This window comes from Astyanax mexicanus, chromosome 4 (genome assembly GCF_023375975.1).
Source record: "Astyanax mexicanus isolate ESR-SI-001 chromosome 4, AstMex3_surface, whole genome shotgun sequence".
NCBI classification, from domain to species: domain Eukaryota; kingdom Metazoa; phylum Chordata; class Actinopteri; order Characiformes; family Acestrorhamphidae; genus Astyanax; species Astyanax mexicanus.
The window spans coordinates 18,285,211-18,308,513 of record NC_064411.1 but is presented as its reverse complement, the minus strand read 5'-3'; the positions used below and the strand labels follow the sequence as shown (position 1 = coordinate 18,308,513).

At 37.5% G+C, this 23,303-nt stretch overlaps 2 protein-coding genes across 2 annotated transcripts in view; one reads left to right on the top strand and one right to left on the bottom strand.

The window, feature by feature from the left end:
* Window positions 1–23,303, top strand: part of LOC125801268 (zinc finger protein 239-like) — a 305,512-nt gene that overhangs the window by 14,283 nt on the left and 267,926 nt on the right. The window lies entirely within an intron of this gene.
* LOC125801679 (uncharacterized) lies at window positions 11–22,162 on the bottom strand. The gene is made up of 7 exons (XM_049478478.1): window positions 22,060–22,162; window positions 21,771–21,820; window positions 17,773–19,683; window positions 17,447–17,530; window positions 15,701–15,748; window positions 680–1,241; window positions 11–47 (listed from the first exon to the last, which is right to left on the bottom strand). The coding sequence occupies exons 3-7, from the start codon at window positions 18,320–18,322 to the stop codon at window positions 11–13; spliced, it is 1,281 nt and encodes a 426-aa protein (XP_049334435.1). The 5' UTR covers window positions 18,323–19,683; window positions 21,771–21,820; window positions 22,060–22,162.

Sequence of the window (23,303 nt, the reverse complement as noted above, 5' to 3'; positions counted from 1 at the left end):
TGAAGGTGCTTCATCCAGTACTTTTGGGTGGTAAATCACCCACAATCCTGAACGCAAAAACATAAAATGTAATCAAACCTCACAGCAATGTTCCAAAACCTAGTAGAACGTTTTCAGGACTGATATAGAGCCGGATACATTTCTTTTCCATATCCTTTTTTAAAATAAGCAACATATGGACGAGTGACCCTTGATTCTGTGACCCAGTTCCATGTTTTAAAAACAACCAAATCCTGGGGAATTCTGAATTCCAAAATCCATGTTTGATTTAAACACACTGTACGATTCTAGGAGTGGTAATTTCAGTGTGTTTGCACATGTGTTTGCCATTGGAAACGGTAAATCATCCAGGAACTCCAACTTCGGAAGTGGTTCCAAGCCAGATGGGGGAAGTGAAGTTAGTCCAGTTGCAAACATGAAAACGTCCTCCACACACACGGCAGCCTGGCCTTCTGTAAATAGTACATTCATGCACATTCTGGTAAATATTTACATTTTCAACAGTTAAGGGGGGGGGGGGGGGGGATGTATTTGCAATGTATTTTCATCAGGCTTATTATTATTATTATTATTATTATTATTATTATTATTATTATTATATCATCGTTATTATTATTATTATCCTTATCATTATTGTTACTGGTTGATTCCATAACATGTGCAGAAAGAATTAACTAACCTTTTCCCCCTCATCACAGCGCAATTGTCAAGTAATAGACTTGTCACTTGTCTCCAGTCGAGCCCATATGTGTGCAGGACGTCATTTAACTCTGCTATCACCGCTTCTGCATTGGCGATGTTAATGATCCTACTGGCAAAATGCTGAGTCTTCACACTCCCAGCATCCTCGTCAAAAAAACGGACAAGAACATTCATGATCTTGTCCATGTTTTTGTTTGTTGCCTCGTCAACATTAAGGGAAAACATACCATTCCCAAGTTTCTCAGACAGGCGATGTTTAAATTCTGGCGCAATGCCGTGGGTGAGCAGATAACTCGTATGTTGCCTTGAAACGGACAGGTGTGACAGGGCGGCACGGTCTTCTGCCAGCTTCTTGCAGAGGGCCACGAGCGGTTGTGCAACCGTGAATGACAGGTCATGCTCCGCAATGAAGGTGCACAGCCGAATTTTTAAGTTAGACACTCGATCTGCCATCGAAGGCGGAATGTCCGCTGTAGCTGATGCTCCTGGCAAAAGGGTGGTATACTGCACTGCTCTGGCTGCTGCTTTGTGTACAGGGTCTTGTTCGTGCCGAGAGAGAATTTTTTTACCACTTGTACCGTACACCAACTTCTTAGAGCACAACGTACAGTAACAAGCACCAGGTTGCCGAAGCTTTCGACACCAGCTCGAAAAGGGCTTACCATCAAGCCCCACATCTTCGACCCATGCCCAACGCCATTTATTCTTTATGCTTTTATCCAAGCCTTTGGATCTTCTCCGGGCTTCATAAACCCCGCCATACTGGAAAACTTCGTGATGGTTTGAAACGTTTATCTCCGAAAAAAGAAACTCTCCAACTTCAAGGCAAACTAGCAAAGCAATGCAAGGATCATCACACGCGGTGACATTGACATTGCGTGCTGATTCGTTATTTATTTTTTTCTAAACGACTACATCGGTTAACATTTGGGACATTATTCATATAACTTGTCTGCTTGCTGACATATTGTTAGATACTCATAAACAATATTTAAGGGTTTCGTATGGTTGTTTTAATTATTATTATTATTTATTTATTTATTTATTTATTATTATTTTTATTTTTTTACCGAGCCACACTACGCCGGATTTCCGGCGCGGCGCCGGAACGCTATCACCCCTGCTGCTGTATAGTGTCAACCACATACAGTACATGTATGGACAATATAACATTGCCTAAATACATATGCAATAAAAAAATACTAACATTGTATACAAGAACTAATTTGCACAAGAACTATATATTTATTTTTTATTTTTTTTCCCTATTCCTGCAGCAATTGGGAGGCTCGTCCCTTATTTCTCTGACACTGGTTTCCAGTGTGGTAATAATTTTTCATTCATGGTCATGGAGTATGGCAATTATATGCCAACCTTAAATTTGCATGTGCTTAATTGCATGCACGTAACCATTGGAATTTATTCTTCTACCAATGAATCACCAGTTAAGGAAGTGTTTGTGAATCTGGTGGAAGGTTTTTGGGAAGGCCTGATTTACTTAGATGGATGGATGCTTTATTTATACCAAAGAAAATTCAGGACAAACTACTAACAAATTTGCTTTTGTTTTTATAAATGTTTCATGAATGAAGCCCATTGTCTTGTTCAATATTAGTAAAGTTAGGTTAGCTGTTAACATCTAAATTGCAGACCTGCACTATATTTGTTTAAACACAGCAAGAAAACCTGCACAAGAAGCTGGGGGGGGAAAAGGTTACCTGTCAATTACAACAGAGTTGCGGTCAATTATATACCATCTGAGATAGTCGGACACAATTGTTCTCTTTTCTTCAACGGTAGTCACACGTCGCAGACATCCAGCAATCTGTAACATTGTACTGTGCCTAAGAGTACACTCTTGCAGAGCTTCCACAGTAGCTGTTGAAAACAGAAGAGTCCACACACCAACATATTTTCCACCCACTGTTCTGTCTTTAATTGTACTTAGTCATTATACCCCCAACAACATTATTTGGCCCAAGTTAAACCCCACACACTAAGACTACACACACCTATCCGCCAGCTCTCATCCTCAAAATCCTGCAGGAGTTTCATGCACACTAAATTATCCTCTAGTGTGAACCAGGCATAAATATCTCTGAACAAGCATATTAGTGATGCAAAAAAGTTTCAATCACTTATCTATAAGCATGCATACCATTTGCATTATAGACCAAGAAACGTTGTCCTGTTGGTCCATCAAAAATTGGCCGATCTTTTAGATGATTCATTAGTAGAGTTAGAAACTCTCTTCTTGGGCCACCTGTATCAATTCCATCTTCAAAAACACCAGCATCATCAGTAAATCTGACCAGCATATGACATGCTTCTGAATACGTTGCACGCTTAAAACCTCTGACTGCTCCATCCCAAACATTTGACCTTGAAATGTTGAACCGGCTGACTCTTCCATGATCAATGGAATGTGCCAGGTTTGTGATGATTTCAGGTAGTGTAACGTCTACCTCCTCCCTAAAATTACACAGAGTGACGTATATGAGTGGAAATTACAGACAGTACACATATTTGCAAAGCAATGTACAATACGAGCAGTATTAATTTTGGCATTATTTTAATAAGAACCATGGCATAGGGGTGTGCCATATCGTATCGTACGCAATAATATTGAAAACATTTTTGAATATTGTGAATGTTATGGTATGATATTTCAGGGTATAATATCACCCATCCCTAATTATCACATGCCGCCAAAGGAAAATTCACACTGTTCTCATTTCCTATTGTATATCTACTAGAGACAGATTATATCTGTCCAGTATAATTTTTTTTATTTAATCCTGGATATATGGAGTGCATTATTAGTATCAAGACATTCTGGATCCTTAACGTCTGTTACAAATCTGATGAAAATGTATGTATTTTTTATCTCAGTTAGGGGTGTGGCATATGACATAATATAATATAATATAATATAATCAAATTTAATTTTCATTTTGTTGCATAGTGTTTTCTTGAAATAGTTTTTTAATTCAGTGTTTTGTTTTATTCTTTATCACGAAAAATACCATGAAATGTCGTGATATTATTTTAAGGCAATATCACCAAGCTCTACAATGGCATAAACATCTGTTGAAACCTATTTTTAACAGTGAAAATGAGACTAAACAGAAAACAAAACGCTATGTGCATAAACAAGAACATTTTAGTTTTAACTGAATAAGGCTTGACCGAAATGTTTTTAGATTTACTCATCTAAAGAAACTAACTTGCGAAAATGCCACCCCACTGTAGTAATTAATTTTTTTATCAGCTATGGCTAAGAGAAAAAAAAATTTAACAGAATCAGTCAATAAATTGTAGCTTACTTGTTCACATCTGGTACACTCTTAACATTTACAGGAATGGGCTCCTCAACTTCCTCAACACATGGTGCATAAAGGTCTGTGTATTTACTGTAGAAGAATTATCATTGTTAAAAGGCTACTCAACCCATTTTACAATAGTTTTTTTTTTGTAATTCTTTACAAAACAATTTACAAGTTGTCAGTAGATCCCTGAGTGTTTTGTGAGTTAACTTTGAGTTATTTTAAAGATATTTTAGAAACATGTTCTTCATCTAGTCTACCTTTCACCATTTTTTTTCATTAGCTTTTTCTGAATATACCTGTAACAAGTAGACCTGACCAGACTGCATCCAGGTGCATCCAGAGAATCCTCAGTATTCGATATTACGATCTGAAAAATAGAGGGACAAATGAGCTTAAGCGAAATGTCTAAACACAAATCTGAAGGCCAAGAAATTGACACAGCGTGTTCTTTAATACCTGCTCAGGCTTTACTATAGCGGAATGTCCCACTACACCTCTGAAAATAATAGAAAATAATATTTCAAAGCAAGTTCAAGTTCAAGGTTTGACACGTGCAGTGCTGCGAAAACGTATTTGCCACCTTACACCTTATGTTTTTTTTATTTTATTCTACTTCTTGTTTATTCAAATGTAGTACTCAGTGCAACACACATATACATAACACATATATATATATATATACATATCAGTGGTGTGCAGTAAGGCCCTTCTAGCCCTTCAGAGAAGGGGTGACAATAAGTGCATGTAAATAATTAAACTTTTTTATCAGGAAATATATATTACAGTTATTGTAAGTGTAAGCATTTATTTTATAAATTCATAAAAAAAAAAAAAAAAAAACAGAAACTAATTCAAAGCATTAGTCTGTGTTTTTCAGTTGCTACAGGACTCTTTAATGACTGACAGAAGTTTTAACCAATCATAGCTTTTTAAAATGGCTTCTGCCCATGTGTCTGCTTGAGCCTTCTCCTGATTTTGAGAAGGGTGTAGTAATGAGGCTATTAGCAAAGTTGAAAGACAGTCTAACCAATCGCTCGATGGTTTTTGCGACTCCACTTGGGGACACATTTAAATGTTTTTTTGCAATTTTCCAGACTGATGGTATAAAACATGTTTTCAGTTATTTTACCTTTTTTTGTTAAGTACATAACTCCACGTGTTCATTCATAGTTTTGATGCCTTCAGTGAGAATCTACAATGTATATAGTCATGAAAATAAAGAAAACGCATTGAAAAAGAGAAGGTGTGTCCAAACTTTTGGCCTGTACTGTACATATATTCTTTCATCCAGAGACAGTTTATCTAGTCTCAATGTAAATTCAAAGGTTTTCTCTAAATATGCAAACTCATCACATTATTGGCTTACAGACCAATGACTTACATTAACAAATTTTCACTTACACCACATCATCAGGTTTGTTCTTTGGTGTACTTTGGTTCTGGGGTTCAAAAACCTGAAGAAACAAATTACAATTCTCAAACGAGCACGCACACTCCCTCACACTCCCTCACACTCACACACGCACACTCCCTCACACACACACACACACACATACTGGTATATAGTGTTTATGAAGACACTTTCTGAAAACCAGTAACCATCATGGTTTAGGAGGACACACCTTTCCTGATGTCCAAACAATAAAAGCTACATGCCAAAATATCATATTTTGTCTCATTAAGATACATTCCACTTAAATGTTTAAGTTTATTAAATAAAATAATTGAAATGCACCTGACTTTGCACCTGACGTTTTACAGGTTTGGGGGGACAGGACAAAACATGGTTTAGGGGGACTGTTTACATAAAATACACATACACAGGGCCTGATTGTGGTTTACAGGGTCAAACATGGTTTAGGGGGACATTATAAATGTTTATATAAATGTATTACTTATGATTGGAAATCATAAGAATAGGTAAAAACAGTGTTGCATTTTATTTGACTGCAGATCGTATGAACTCAAGGTATTCCATGCTCTATCTGGTCAACTTAATTTTATTTGTAAACATACGTCAATTGCGGCATTTCAAGCCTGCAACCCATCCAAAGAGTTTGCATTGTAAATCATTTACCATTTTGTAATGTTACCATTTCTTCCCAAAACATTTAAAAGATGTTTTGGCACTGAGGATACCAAACAATGAAGTGTTTCTCAGATGATAGCATTAATACTTCATCAAAGAACTGTACTGACACACCCCCATGCCATGACAGACAAGAAATGTCTTGGGTTCATACTCTTTTCATACTGCCTTTGGCCTTGTTGCTGATAAGAGTCTGAATGGTCCTTTTCATCTTTGGTCAATAGCAAATATAGGACTGGAGTGGTAACAATTAATACATTGAGACATTGGAGATTTGAACAATATGTAAAGCTTTAATATTTATTTTTATATTTTATATTGAAAATATTTTATTTGACAGCATAACTGCAGGTGAATTATAAAAAATGTATTGTAATGATTATCAGTTAAGTTTTACTCTGAATGATGTATGATGTATCATATGCAGTAAAATTCAGAACAGTTTGCAGTACTGCTTTTATCATGTATGATCTCACATGAGTCTCTTCAGACCTTACAACTAATATCAGTGAGGGTTCTGTATTCAACTAGCAATCCCCCTTCAGGGTTCTATACAGATCTGGCAACTAGGAGTGTGCGATATATATCGTCCACGATAATATCTTAATTGCTGTGTTAACGATGTGCAATCTGATGTTATCAAGTATGCTATTCACTGAGGAAAAAACAACAATCAAAGCCCATTGACTCCACGCATCTAGTGTTAGTATAGGTTGCTACGCGTGTGCATTGAGTGTCCTACATTGTACTAGCATATGCTAAAGCTAGCGTTAGAATAGCTGGCTAAAACAGCACTGAAAGTGAATGAATGCACTGCGCCAGAGTAAAATGCTCAGACACCACCAGCATCTCAGTCTACTACCCTGGATTTAATTACCGGACGAGGATCAGCTTCACTCGTGTGGAGCTCGGTTTGGACTCGAAAAGCCGGACATTATTCTAAACACGGTGACATGTAAACTCTGTAAAAACTGCTTGACATTAAAGATAGCTCGACAACTAACTTAACCTGTTCCATCATCTCCGTACAAACCATCAGACAGAGTATGAGTAATATGAAAAGCTTCTGGATCCCACTGTCCAAGACGAACCTAAACCACATAGGTAAGGTATCCAAAACACAAACTCAGCAAACTTCAGAGTCACTCTATAAAAAAAGTGCCTACGACAAAAAAGGCAGCAGATGGCAAGAGAGAACAAATGCAGTTAAGTACAAATGAAAATGTATAAGATATTACTTGTGTTCTAAATATAAGGCAGCTAAATAAATAGAAATATTTTATTACGATTAAGTTTATTACGATTTAAATAGCCATGTTCTGTATTTCAGTTATGAAGAGTACTTATCTTGGACACGTGTTCATTTTAAAGTGTGTTTAAAATGTTCTCATTGATTTGTTGTAAATTTTTGCGAAGAAAATCAGGTAGGCCACATGCCTTGCACATTCTTGAAATGATCTGTATACTGATCTGTACACTGTTAATAAGTAAATAAATTGCCTTAAAATTGTTTTGTGCGCACGCATTGAGACATATTTAACTCCTGACAAGAAATCATTGTGCTGTTTTAAAATTTCTCAAGATCTTGTGCCGTCTATATATATATATATATATATATATATATATATATATATATATATATATATATATATATATATATATATATATACAGTTGTGGTCAAAAGTTTACATACACTTGTAAAAAAACATAATGTTATGGCTGTCTTGAGTTTTCAATAAGTTCTACAACTCTTATTTTTCTGTGATAGAGTGATCGGAACACATACATGTTTGTCACAAAAAACAGTCATAAAATTTGGTTCTTTCATAAATTTATTATGGGTCTGCTGAAAATGTCACCAAATCTGCTGGGTCAAAAATATACATACAGCAACAAAATTTGTCAATTTTGGTGATGTAGCGAGTTGTGTCAATCAAATTAGCTTCATGTCATGGCCTCTTCACTTCTTGTAAGTGATTCTGATTGACTACAGCTGTTGACTTCTCATGAGCCCATTTAAATAGGGCTCATTTGACCCAGTGATTAGACTCAGCTACAAAAGCTACAATGGGAAAGTCAAAGGAACTCAGTGTGGATCTGAAAAAGTGAATTATTGACTTGAACAAGTCAGGGAAGTCACTTGGAGCCATTTCAAAGCAGCTACAGGTCCCAAGAGCAACTGTGCAGACAATTATACGCAAGTATAAAGTGCATGGAACAGTTGTGTCACTGCCACGATCAGGAAGAAAACGCAAGCTATCACATGCTGCCGAGAGGAGATTGGTCAGGATGGTCAAGAGTCAACCAAGAATCACCAAGAAGCAGGTCTGCAAGGATTTGGAAGCTGATGGAACACAGGTGTCAGTCTCCACAGTCAAGCGTGTTTTACATCGCCATGGACTGAGAGGCTGCCGTGCAAGAAAGAAGCCCTTGCTCCAGAAAAGGCACCTTAAGACTCGGCTGAAGTTTGCTGCTGATCACATGGACAAAGATAAAACCTTCTGGAGGAAAGTTCTCTGGTCAGACGAAACAAAAATTGAGCTGTTTGGCCACAACACCCAGCAATATGTTTGGAGGAGAAAAGGTGAGGCCTTTAATCCCAGGAACACCATGCCTACTGTCAAGCATGGTGGTGGTAGTATTATGCTCTGGGGATGTTTTGCTGCCAGTGGAACTGGTTCTTTGCAGAAAGTAAATGGGATAATGAAGAAGGAGGATTACCTCCAAATTCTGCAGGAAAACTTAAAACCATCAGCCCGAAGGTTGGGTCTTGGGGCGCAGTTGGGTGTTCCAACAAGACAATGACCCAAAACACACATCAAAAGTGGTAAAGGAATGGCTAAACCAGGCTAGAATTAAGGTTTTAGAATGGCCTTCCCAAAGTCCTGACTTAAACCCCATTGAGAACATGTGGACAGTGCTAAAGAAACGGGTTCATGCAAGAAAACCATCACATTTAGCTGAACTGCACCAATTCTGTCAAGAAGAGTGGTCAAACATTCGACCTGAAGCTTGCCAGGAGCTTGTGGATGGCTACCAAAAGCGCCTAGTTGCCGTGAAAATGGCCAAGGGACATGTAACCAAATACTAATGTTGCTGTATGTATATTTTTGACCCAGCAGATTTGGTGACATTTTCAGCAGACCCATAATAAATTTATGAAAGAACCAAATTTTATGACTGTTTTTTGTGACAAACATGTATGTGTTCCGATCACTCTATCACAGAAAAATAAGAGTTGTAGAACTTATTGAAAACTCAAGACAGCCATAACATTATGTTTTTTTACAAGTGTATGTAAACTTTTGACCACAACTGTACATACAGGGGTTGGACAATGAAACTGAAACACCTGGTTTTAGATTGACCCTGTGGAGCTCCCGACGGACAGTTCTGGTACCCTGGATACCGTGGCTCTTGATACATCACAAAGACTTGCTGTCTTGGTGCACGTTTTGCTGGAGCATCTGTGACCAACAATTTGTCCTCTTTTGAACTCTGGTATGTCTCCCATAATGTTGTGTGCATTGCAATATTTAGAGTAAAACTGTGCTCTTACCCTGCTAACTGAACCTTCACACTCTGCTCTTACTGGTGTAATGTGCAATTAATGAAGATCGGCCACCAGGCTGCTCCAATTTAGACATGAAACCTAAAATCCCACACTAAAATGACAGGTGTTTCAGTTTCCTCTATGTATGTATGTATGTATGTGTGTATATATATTTTCTGATTTCTGCCCTAAACGTTTCTGTTATCTTGACCCGCAAGTTGCGTGGCGCAGCGATATGAATGACGTGCGGAGCTGCAGAGAAGTTCGCGTGTAGCATGGCCACAGACCAGCGCTACGTAATTATAATACCATACAATTACATTACATTTATCACCTGTGCAACATCACAAAGATCACGGTTTGCTTTGTTACTTTGCTGTATTGTGATTATCATTAAAAGCGTCATAGACCGTTTTCCTGAAAGCGGTGGGAATTCGGCTCGGGCAGACAGTCTAATCACATGTGAAGCCTAGTGATAGGTAGGTACTCATTGCTGGATCTTCCTTGTTTGGATTTATGCTGCTTTTCTCGGTTCTTTAGGTTAGAGATTCAGTGGCTGCTTCACCTGAAGCTTCAGGGTATTTTGCTGTTAAAGACTCATTTATCTATGATGTGTAAAACACATAGCACAGGACAACCCCTCCCCTCAGACTCTCGCTAATAACACAGTACCTCCTGTGACTGAACTACACCAAACCAATCAACCAGCTCCAACTAAACATGCTTTATTTTACAAATAAATTAACTGTTTATCAACTTCGCATCTTACACTACATTTGCTGAACTATTTTTTTATTTAAAATAATTTTTACTTTGTAAAATAGAAATAGAAAATATTTTGCCCTATGGCCCCCTTTTAGATATTTTAGGCACTTTTTCATGGTAATGCTTACATCATTTGTCCTGCTTCCCTAGTGTATATTTAAGGTCTCGGTAAAACGCATAATCCACCAGAGATCAGATTTAAACCTGTAATAACTTACACAAGACAGCTAACGTTAACTAGCTAATGTAAACACAGCAGTTCAGCTCTACCTCTGGGTGTTTCTTGAGTCAAGGAGGGCGGGGCTATGAACGGCCATCTACGTAGTCAGCCCCTGTGCATCAAAACAGATTGTTTTTCTGAGGGGTTTCTTTCCTTAGCTACTGCCGACAGTGTGGGCTGCAGAACAGTTTAATGTGCAATTGTACACATACAACTCTGAGAGACCTACTGTATTCCACAAAGAACAAGAAAACTTGGATTTTATCGGAAGGGGACCTTTAATACACCAGTACACCTCACAGAAGTGTTAAATACACCTCACAGAACAGTGGTTTATATGGTTTACAGTGCTAGACCCCCCCCCCACACTTAAAAGGCAGTTCTAAGATATTCCCATTTCGCACAAACTCTCTAATATTTTGTAATGTCCATTTCTCCAGAATGGGATTTTCTGCTTCTTTGCATGCTTCGCACTCTGGTGTACTGGATAGTACTGGATAAACTACTGTTTGGTGAGGTGGACTGGTGTATGAACCACTGTTCTGTTTGGCATACTGGTGTATGAACCACTGTTTTGTAGGGCGTACTGGTGTATGGTTCATACAGCAGTACCCCTCACAGAACTGATTCATACAGCAGTACCCCTCACAGAACTGATTCATACAGCAGTACCCCTCACAGAACTGATTCATACAGCAGTACACCTTTACTTATCTATCTACTGAAAGTAAAAGGCGCTTGTGAGATATTCCCCTGTTTCGCACAAAGTCTCTAATATTTTGTAATGTCCGTTTCTCCAGAATGGGGTTTTCTGCTTCTTTGCATGCTTCGCACTCTGTCAAGGCAGCTAACTTTCCTTTCTTTATGTGCTGCCCAAAGTGCTTCATGACAGCCTTAGTTTCCAGACTGCTCCATGGTTGCTTCACATAAGCCGTCTTTCTTCCACTTTGCGCTGTTAGAAATAAAACAAACTTAGTTATCTCATGAAACTTCACAAAGAAAATATGTTAATGGATACAACATAAGGCAAAATAAATGTTTAAAAAATATATACTCATAAAATCACTGATATTTTCAAATATAGAATTAGCTTCTCTGAAGCATTTGTCAATGTTTCCATCTAAAGAGTGTTCTAAGAAATTTACAGATTTTCTAGTAACAGATTTCAAATGGACACATACAGGGGAAAAAAACCAAAACAGCATACAAGAGCATAAAAGAGAAAACTAAGCCATAAAATGTTCAACCCAATGCGGAAAAGATTAACATTAACAATTTGCAGTAAAGTATGACGGCGTTTTAGGGCCACTCTTAAAAAAACAAAAAAAAAAAAACAGTTCACTTCGAGAATAAAGTCGTAATATTACGAGAATAAAGTCTTAATTTTACAAGAATAAAGTTGTAATATTACGAGAATAATTCATAATTTATTTTTTTCAACATTTATTTATTTATATATTTCTACATTTATTTATTTATTTCCACATTTTTTTCATTTATTTCTGTTTTTTATTTACCCAGTTTAGTGAGTGTGGTGAGACTAGAGAATCACAAACTACACTTACTGGAGTCTGAACAGAATAAAGTAACTTTATATAAACGGTACGGCTAAATCCACTAGATCACCTAAACTCAGTCTATTGCAGGGAGCGAAATCTTGTTTTTAATGAGTATTTAAACATATTCTGACTATTTTTTACACTTTAAAGTATGAAATTACATGAACACTATTTTACAACAGAAGTAAAAAGTCGCTGACACGAAGAAACAGCTGCGCTGCGAACAGGGGGACTGAATTCACCGTAACACCGGCGAGCGAGCAAGCAACCAATCCTGCTATAGAGCGAGGATAGGACCGCCTACCTAATTACCATACAAATGCAGAAATACAGAAATAAATAAATGAAGAAATTTGGAAATAAATAAATAAATGTAGAAATAAATAAATAAATAAATAAATAAATAAATAAATGTGGAAATAAATAGATGAATAAATAAATGTAGAAATAAATAAATAAATGAATAAATGAATGAATAAATAAATGCACATATAAATGAATAAATAAATACATAATTAATAAGAAATGTATTTATTTACCTATAAAATTATTTATGCGTGTATTTATTTATTTATTCATATATATATATTTATTTATTTATTTCAACATTTATTTATTTATATATTTATTTATTTCTACATTTATATGTGCATTTATTTATTTATACTTATGTCATTTTTGGTCCTCCATAGCATGAGGACTGTCTGTGTTTTATATAAACCAAATCAAGATATACTGTGACGTATGATCTGCGTGTCAAAGTTATTATCTCTGTGCAATTGTGTTTATAAATTTCTCAATAACTATTTAATAATATAGGGCCAAAATGTATTAATTGAATAAACGTAATTAAGATAAAAATATTCACAATATTTTCGATTGCTGATTTTGTAAGTTTGACCACTGACAAAGACATGAACAGTCTATAATTTTAAGGGTAGGTTAATTTTCACAGTGAGATAGAATACCCAACATAAAATCCAGAAAATCACATCATATAAAATACATCAATTAATATGCATTTTGCAGCGAGAAATAAGTAATTGATCCCTCTAGCAAACAAGACTTGAAACTTTTTGGCAAGCACAGCAGTCAGACGTTTTTTGTAGTTGATGAGGTTTGCGCACATGTCAGGAAGAATTTGGTCCACTCCTCTTCGCAGATCATCTCGAAATCATTATGATTTTGAAGCTGTTGCTTGGCAACTTGGACCTTCAGCTCCCGCATAAGTTAGGCCACTCCATGACCTTAATATGTTACCAATGTTTTTCTTGGAGATCTTGATCATTAACAAGTTCCCCGTGTAGTTTAAGGCTGATCTCTCACCTTCTTCATGATCAAGGATACCCCACGGGATGAGATTTAGCATGGAGCCCCAGATTGATGTTGATTGACAGTCAATTTGTATTTCTTCCATTTTTTTTATATTGCACCAACAGTTTTCTCCTTTTCACCCAGTGTCTTCCTTGTGGTTCTGTAGCATTCCAGCCTTGTGCAGGTCTATGATCTCGTCCCTGACATCCTTAGAAAGCTCTTTTGTCTTGCCCAATGTTGTAGAGGTTAGAGTCTGACTGATTAATTGGGTCTGTGGACAGGAGTCTTTTATACAGGTGGCAATTTAAGACAGATGTCTTTAATGCAGGTAACGAGTTGATTAGGAGCATCTAACTGGCCTGTAGGAGCCAGAACTCCTATATTTTTCTCTCTGTAAATGTATATACAAGTGCCTAGCAAAAGTATTCAGCCCCCTTGAACTTTTGCCACATTTCAGGCTTCAAACATAAAGATATGAAATTGTCTTTTTTGGGGGGGGGGAAGAATCAACATTTATTGGATTTTTAAAACTTTTTTTTTTTTTTTAGAAATAAAAACCTGAAAAATTGGGCATGCAAAATTATTCAGCCCCCCTGCGTTAATAGGCCAAGTCAAAGTCTAGACCCGAATTCAATCGAGAGCTGAAAACTGCTGTTCAGAAACGCTCTCCATCCAACCTCACTGAGCTCCAGCTGTTTTGTAAGGAAGAATGTGCAAAAATTTCTCTTTCGATGTGCAAAACGGATAGAGACCTACCCCCAGTGACTTGCAGCTGTAATCACAGCAAAAGGTGGCGCTACAAAGGCCATTCCAACACCAGTATACGATTATTTTTTAACCATTCCAAATTAGATTTTGCTTTATGTTTTGGATCATTGTCTTGATGGAAGATAAATCTCCGTCCCAGTCTCAGGTCTTTTACAGACTCCAACAGGTTTTCCGCCAGGACTGCCCAAACCATCTTACCGGTCCCTGCTGAAGGAAAAGCAAACCCAAACCATGATGCTGCCACCACCATGGGGATCACTTTGGGGATGGTGTGTTCAGGGAGATGAGCAGTGTTACTTTTCTGTCACACATAGCACTTTCAACTTTGGTCTCATCTGAACACAGAACCTTCTTCCACATATTTGCTGCACAAACGGCACTTCCTATGTCTTTCTTTCAACAGTGGTTTTCTTCTTGCCACTCTTCCATAAAGGCCAGATTTGTGCAGTGTACCACCGATTGTTGTCCTATAGACAGAGTCTCCCACCTCAGCTGTAGATCTCTGCAGTTCATCCAGAGTGATCATGGGCCTCTTGGCTGCACCTCTAAGTCTTCTTGTTTGAGCTGAAAGTTTAGAGGGACGGCCGGGTCTTGGAAGATTTGCAGTGGTCTGATACTCCTTCCATTTCAATATGATCTCTTGCACAGTGCTCCTTGAGATGTTTAAAGGTTGGGGAATCTTTTTGTATCCAAATCCAGCTTTAAAATTCTCCAGAACAGTATCTCGGACCTGCCTGATGTGTTCCTTGGTCTTCACGATGCTCTCTGCACTTTAAACAGAACACTGAGGCATTTACACGGAGACCTGATTACACACAGGTGGATTCTATTTATCATCATCAGTCATTTAGGTCAACACTGAATCATTCAGAGATCCTCACTGAACTTCTGGAGTGAGTTTGCTGCACTGACAGCAAAGGGGCTGAATAATATTGCACACCCCACTATTCAGTTTTTTATTAAAAAAAAAAAGTTTAAAATATCCAATAAATTTTGTTTAACTTCACGATTGTGTCACACTTCTTAATTATTCACAAAAATAAATACAATTTCATATCTTTATGTATGAAGCCTGAAATGTGGTCAAAGTTTGAAAAGTTCAAGAGGGCCAAATACTTTTGCAAGCCACTGTAATATATAAAATAAAACTGCCCTTAAAATTATAGACAGTTTATATCTTTGTCAGCGAGTAAACTTACATACTTTTTTTTTCATCGCTTAATGATTTTGTATGTTTGTACTGTATGTTTATGTATGTCTGTATTGTACAGACTGTTCCATATTTCACTGTAATTTTGCTCCACTGTGTACTTGTACTCAGATGGAATGACAATATGTAAATGCCAATTTTTGTATTCTATATATCATTTATTTGCAATAGAAATAAAGGAAAATCATACCAGTATTTCCAGAAGAAGCCACACTGCTGCCTGCACCAATGTTTCCACCTAAGAGAAATGTTACATAAGATTTAGCAGACTTAGCACACGCATAGGGGGAAAAAAATTCAAAAACGGACTAGATAAAACCTAAATGTTGGTGCAATCAGTGCAATTTCATTTAGTCCAGAAGCACATGATTCTTAGGCGGAACTTATTTAAAATAATGATCAGGGGGGGGAAAGAAAGATTTAAAACAGACATTTTACCATTTAATTAACTCATTTAAATCTTGATGGTGTAACACATCTTATAAAAAGCTGGTGTTACTAACAGAACTAATTAGTTAGTTTGCAACTAAATCACGATTGGGAATAAAAATATCATTTTAGAGAAGCAGAGTCTCTAAGAGGTAAATGTATGGTTCACCAGTCTGTCAAAAAATTTTGAGAATTCCACTGATTTTGTGTATTAGCCTAGTGTAAAACGTGGTGCCAAAGGCTGAATGAAGCATACTTTGTCCTAATGCCCCATTTATAATAGATCTATGTATCCTCATTCATATCACATTAGAATCATTCCAACCGAATGCTACATGTCCCAGCAGTAATTGTTTTAGTACAGACATTAGTAAAAATATCAGAATTCCACAGATTTTGTGTATTAGCCTAGTGTAAAACGTGGTGCCAACAGCTGAAAGAACTGTTTTAGGTGATAATGCCCCATTTTTTAATGATTTAGATTACATAAAACTTGATATAGTTTGTTTTATTGCCCCATATATTATAAGTTTGTGTCCTAAATTATCTCACAATAAATGTCATGTATCTTGTATTTCCCAGTAGCAATAATTTTAGTTTAGACATTGGATATTAATGGCAGAACTATATGAAAGTACTCAAATGTTCCTGGTGTACAATGTGGTGCTATTTGCTGAAAACAGTATAATTTCATTTACATTGCTCTGTTTATTATAGGCTTATTTGTCCTGAATCAGACTGCATATTTAGAATAAATTGATGGTGTCATTTTCCACTGACTGTCTTCAGGCATCTTAAATTAAACAATGTCCTCTATAATCATGATTACTAGACCTATTTACATTTTATTACCTTACACAGTACAAGGAAATGTTTGGTACAGAAAACCGTGTCTTCTTAAAGGGGTCCTTCTGACAGGGTAACAACTCGACACAACACCGGTCAGAGCGGGTGCCGCTCGCGTTGTATTTTAGGACACAGAGCGACTCTGGAGCTTCAGCGTGGTGAAACTGGCCAAGCCCCCAATCACCAAGTCTGAGGTAAGAGTTTAGCTGAAAGAAATGGTTCTGCGGTGCTCCGAACAGGGAGTTGGCGATGGTCCAAGGCTGACTTTCGCAGCTCGGAGCACCGCCGACTATCGCGGTTTGGAGCACCGCTGAGCGAGAGTTTAAGCGTTACCTTTATCTAGCACTCAGTGTTATATCTTTTACTACTGTATCTCTGAAAACGTGTGCGTTTAGAGCTGTGTTAGAGCTTTATTTAGTTTTAGAGCTGCAAATGTGTCTGTAGAAGCGAAAGCAGAGCTGGCAGTGCTGCGCCAATCAGAGGAGACATGTTTGCATGTAGGCGTGAGACGAAATCCGATCGTTTTTTCAGAGAGCACTAAAACAGGCACTAAAGCAGGGTTATACAGAAAAACTGGAGCATTTTTTTTTTCACAAAAAACAGCACACATGGTGTTCACACATACTAGAATAATCGTATTAACATCAATAAGTAGCCTTACCATTACTTTCAGCAGTGTCCTCCAGGTGAGTCTCTGGAAAGATGTCTTCAATGTCATCACTGTCATTTTCATCTTCCTCCGTTTCTAATACATACATAAAAAAAAAAGACAGTCACAAATCGCTAAAATTACATTACACGTGTACATGTACTGTTATGATGCCAACATGTGTCCTGTATGAGATCTGTAGGGTATTCTCTTTAATTTCTAGAATTTCTATTGGCTCATATAGTTACATGATTAGAAGTCATAGTTCAGCATAATATGTACAAATAATAACCACATTATAAATGGTGTTATATCATCTCATTTATACAATTAATTACCTGCAATTTCATCGAGGGATTTTCCTCTCAGTTCTGGCAACTTCCCCTTCTCTAGAGCCAAGAGAATCTTCGAAATTTTGGCCACTTGAATTGTGGAATCAGGTAGCCTGTAATATTCTCTGTGCACTGCAATGTCATGGCCCAGGAAGTCTGCCAGCTGGTCGATTTCATTATTTTTTAGATTTAAAATTTGTGATGTAGTGGCGACTTGCTTTCGCAGTTGTGTTGATCGCAGATATTCTGGCTGTTTGGCTCCACATTCTTCTGCATACTTTTTAAGACAGTCATGTCCTCTGAAATAACTTGGGCATTTTGGAATTGCAAATAGATACCCATTGTCCTGTGGCACATGGCATTGCTTGCGATTACGGATGAGGAGGTCAATGTTTCTCATCATCTCTGGAGTGAGAAGGACAGCAACTTTTCGCCCTCGTTTACCTCTTACTTCAACTCTTGTGAAGTGCTTGCAGAGTTTTTTTTCATACATGGAAAGCCCCAGCTCTTCGTGTGCATATGTGTCATCTCTTTCAAGAAAATTTTTCAAAGGCATCTTTGACACCTCCCCAACACGTCTTCAGTTGAAAAGGATGACTTCAGTTAATGTGGATTTGGAAAGCTTGGAATAATTCAGCTCAGATGCCTCGTTGCTTAGTGCCATGTAAGCAGACTGTGAAATGTGCTGGAGATGGGTGTTCAGTTTTTTTTTATGTCCTGTGTGAGTGGGAGCTTGTTTGGTTTATTGTACTTTAAACTACTGAGGGTCCCCAGTGCAGAGTGCGAGATGCATTCTGCCCATTTTGTCTTGTACAGCTTTTGGAATGCATCTGCACATTTGCCTAGCTCTGCATCCCCAGAAATTAGGGCTTGACACTGGAATAGTTCACTGATTTTCAGGAGAGAGTGACCAATTTTTAATGCCAAGCTTGGAGTTCTGAAAGTGTTTTCTGCTTGGTCGAAGCCTGCTGTCTCCCTCACTGCTTCAGTGACATCGATGAAATTTTCAGGCTTCATGGCATCTTCCATTGTCGCAGATGGATTTTTTTTGCGTAGAGTTGCTAAAAATCGTCCAAGTTCCCGAAGCTTCTGACGAATATATTCATGTTTTGTCTTGTCATGTCCGTGCCTATTAAAAAGAGACTGTGCGAACTGCAAGAGGCCAGGATCATTTCTCACGTTCTGTGCAATATTATCATCAATCATGTTACTCATCAATTTCAGGAGCTCAGCACTTGTTGTTCCTGACAGAATTGATGTTGCAGTTGTTGCAATTGTCAGGACTCTTTTCCGCCCTACAGAAGGTGAAGTAGATGGTGAAGTTGCTGGTTTAGACCTACATCTCCGCATATGCCTCCAAAGCTCCTGACGTAAAAACATACCCTTGCAGTGCACGCAGTACTCATACTTTTTGGAGTCAGCACAATGAAATGCCCGCCTCTTTACTTTCAGACTACCTTCTCCTTTTCTTAGGACATCATTATTATGAGAAAAGTTGCCTTTGTTCCTTAAAGCCTCCAGCAGATGTTTCCTCTCTTTTGAGTTTGTGGGAAGGCTTAGAGCTCTTGCTATTTCCACATCTTCTTTTATATGCATTTTAAAATGCCTCGCTATTTTTGTTTGTGCCTCACCACAAACAAAGCAATAATTGCGTTCTGGTTTTGCTAATGTGGCTGATTTTGCTGGACAACTGGAAGATTGTTTTTTGTCGTTGGAAGGCTCATTGCCCATTACTGTAGTATAGTGCAAGGCATTACAGTTTTGTGTTGCAGAGCATTCAGTGCTTGCTTTGGCTGTCACTGCACTTGCTTCATTTGGACTTGATGTTACAGACTCTGTGTCACTCTCAGAATTTGGAACATATTCTTCACCAGATGATTTTTCACTTTCACTCTCCCCACTGTCTTCAGAAGCATTCTAAATAAAAGAACAAGGATCACTAGTTTACTTTAAATTCATGACATGCAACGTGACATTTCAAACTTTTCTTATGCTTTTTAGCTCATGAAAATCAGAAATCATAAATAATTATTCAGATGTTAAAAATACAGTGTCTATTAATCTGTTTGAACAGTTGTGCATGAGGAATAATGCTAAGGTTATGCTGTAGAGACTGACTGTTTGAGTACTATACCGTGATGTGAAAAAATGTTTCCCCTTTCCTCATTTTCTGTTTTTTCTATTTCGGAACATCAAACCAATATTAATAGTAGTCGAAGATAACACAAGTAAACACAAATTGCAATTTGTAAATGAAGGTGTTTATTAAGCAAGAGAAAAAAACCAAACCTGTGTGAAAAAGTGTTTGCCCCCTAAACCTTATAACTGGTTGGGCCACCCTTAGCAGCAACAACTGCAACCAAGCGTTTGCAATAACTTGCAGTTAGTCTTTTACAGCGTTGTGGAGGAATTTTGGCTCCACTCATCTTTGCAGAATTGTTGTAATTCAGGCACATTGGCGGGTTTTCGAGTATGAACGACCTTTTTGAGGTCATGCCACAGCATCTCAATCGGATTCAGGTCAGGACTTTGACTAGGCCACTCCAAAGTCTTCATTTCGTTTTTCTTCAGCCATTCAGAGGTGGACTTGCTGGTGTGTTTTGGATCATTGTCCTGCTGCAGAACCCAAGTTCATTTCAGCTTGAGGTCAGGAACAGATGGTCAGACATTCTCCTTCAGGATCTTTTGGTAGACAGCAGAATTCATAGTTCCATTTATCACAGCAAGTCTTCCAGGCCCTGACGCAGTAAAACAGCCCCAGACCATCACACTACCACCACCATGTTTTACTGTTGGTATATGGTTATTTTTCTGAAATGCAGTGTTTCTTTTACACCAGATGTACTGGACACACATCTTCCAAAAAGTTAAACTTGTCTCGTCAGTCCACAGAGTGTTTTCCCCCAAAGTCTTGTGGATCATCAAGATGTGTTCTGGAATTTTTTTTTTTGCTCAGCTTTTTGCTCAGCAGTGGTTTTCATCTAGGAACTCTGCCATGCCCAGTCTCTTTCTGATGATGGAGGCATGAACACTGACCTTAACTGAGGCGAGTGAGGCCTACAGTTCTTTGGATGTTGTTGTGGGGTCTTTTGTGACCTCTTGGATGAGTCGGCGCTGCGCTCTTGCGGTAATTTTGGGCGGCCGGCCACTCATGGGAAGGTTCACCACTGTTCCATGTCTTCTGTGGTTTGCTGGATACCCAAAGCTTTGGAAATGGCTTTATAACCCTTTCCAGACTGATATATCTCAATTACCTTCTTTCTCAATTGTTCCTGAATTTCTTTAGATCTCGGCATGATGTGTAGCTTTTAAGGATCTTTTGGTGGACTTCACTTTATCAGGCAGGTCCTATGTAAGTGATGTCTTGATTGAGAACAGGTGTGGCAATAATCAGGCCTGGGTGTGGTTGGAGACAGTGTACTCACAGTGATGGTATGTTTTAACAAGGGGACAATAATTTTTTCACACAAGGCCATGTAGGTTTGGATTTTTTTTCTCCCTTAATAATAAACACCTTCATTTAAAAATAGCATTCTGTGTTTACTTGTTTACTCTCCTGTAGGTAAAAAAAAAAAAAAAAAAAGAATGCCCACTAGTGTTCTACGGGTTAAAGAACAGTGCCTGGGTAGATGCTTCTTTATTGAAAAAAAATGCCCCTCCAGTGGATTATGATGTGGTGCTCCATCACTATAGGGGCAATGTATTTGATGTTATAAAAGCACTTATTCTTAAACTTGAATGATTCTCTTTTTAGCTAATACTCCTCTAGAATGTGCACATAGCCCTTGCTATTTTCCCCTTTAAATACCCTGAATTCCGCTGTGGCAATTGAGCAACACCCAAGTACTGAGAGTATAAATGAGACTGACTGTAAAACTGAAAATTTATTTCTGTATTAAGTATTCTTTTCTTGTTGATATTATGCATTTTTAAATACACTGGTGAGCAGGGTGTAAGATAGGGCCCCAATTCCCTAAGATGAGTTGGTAAAAATGTTTACTTACACATGTCTTTAGTCTGTCAAAGCACCTTCCATGCCATACAGTGAAGCAAACTGAAAAAAAAAAAATCCAATATTGAACTACAAAAAAAGATAACAGTAACAAAACACAACACAACCTTAATGAATTACATCAGCATTCAACATTGTACTTACTGAAACTGAACTGTAAAATATAGGACAGAATATTTAACAAATAATGTGCTAAAAACATATCCCAAAGTGAGATTTGTTTCTCTAGTGTGTTAAGTAGCAACGTCTAAAAAAAGAAAATGAAAAATCTTGATAATAACCTTTACATCTGACACCATGCCACTTCAGAGTGGAAAACGGTCCTTTGCAGATTTGACATTTCTCCAAACTGGACAATAACTCTTTTTCCACTGAATGTATTTTACAATCTGAAAAATATTAAAAGAAATGACATTAAGATTAGCTTAGCAGGTGCCTATGTGCTAAATTAAGATACAAGGCAAAAACAATTCTATACTCGACTCAATTATACTTTATAAGATAATATTATACGTTTAGAAAATTCTAATATTGAGCATTATACTCAAATTCTCAAACATTTGATTTATAAGATTTTTTTTTTTTTTGCATGGACACAATAGTCATGAAAAGAAACCCAAAGACCTTATATAATACAATCCCAATTCCAATGAAGTTGGCACGTTGTGTAAAACAAATATAAACAATGATTTACAAATCCTTTACAATCCATATTCAATTGAATTCACTAAAAAGACAAGAAATTTAATGTTCAAACAGATAAACTTTGTTTTTTTGCAAATATTCACTCATTTTGAATTTGATGCTGCAACATGTTCCAAAAAAGTTGGGACAGGATAATGTTTAGAACTGTTATATCATCTTTCCTTTTACCAACATTCAATAAGCGTTTGGGAACTCAGGACACTAACTGATGAAGCTTTGTAGGTGGAATTCTTTCCCATTCTTGCTTAATGTACAACTTGAGCTGCTCAACAGTCTGGGGTCTCTGTTGTCGTATTTTGCGCTTCATAATGTGCCACACATCTCCCATTGAAAAATCTAGTACCTGCACTATTCTGGGTGTTGTTGATATATGGCTTTCACTCTGCATGAGTTTTAACTTAGATGGATAATGTAGATGGAGTGACGAACTATGTTCACTGCCGATGGTTTTCTGAAACGTTCCTGAGCCCATGCGGTAACATCTGTTACAGAATTCTCTAAATCTTTTGATGAGATTATGCAGTGTAGATGATGAAATCCCTAAATTCATTGCAATTGCATGTTGAGAAAAGTTCTGTTGGACTGCTTGCTGTCGCAGTTGTTCACAAAAGTAGTGAACCTTGCCACATCCTTGCGTGTGAACCACTGAACCTTTCAGGAATTCTCTCTTCATACCCAATCATGACGCTCACCTGTTTCTAATGTACCCATTTACCTGTGCAATGTTCTAAACAGGTTTTTATTTTTGCTGCCCCTGTCCAACTTATTTTAAACCATTTGTAAATATATATAAAAAAAGTTTCTGAACATTAAATATCTT

Coding starts and splice junctions, on each gene's coding strand:
- LOC125801679 (XM_049478478.1), bottom strand. CDS start 18,322: ATGCCTTTGAAAAATTTTCTTGAAAGAGATGACACATATGCACACGAA. Junction 1,242..15,700: donor GGCTTCTTCTGGAAATACTG/GTATGATTTTCC, acceptor GGCACGAACAAG/ACCCTGTACACAAAGCAGCA. Junction 48..679: donor GCTGTGATGAGGGGGAAAAG/GTTAGTTAATTC, acceptor TTTTGCGTTCAG/GATTGTGGGTGATTTACCAC.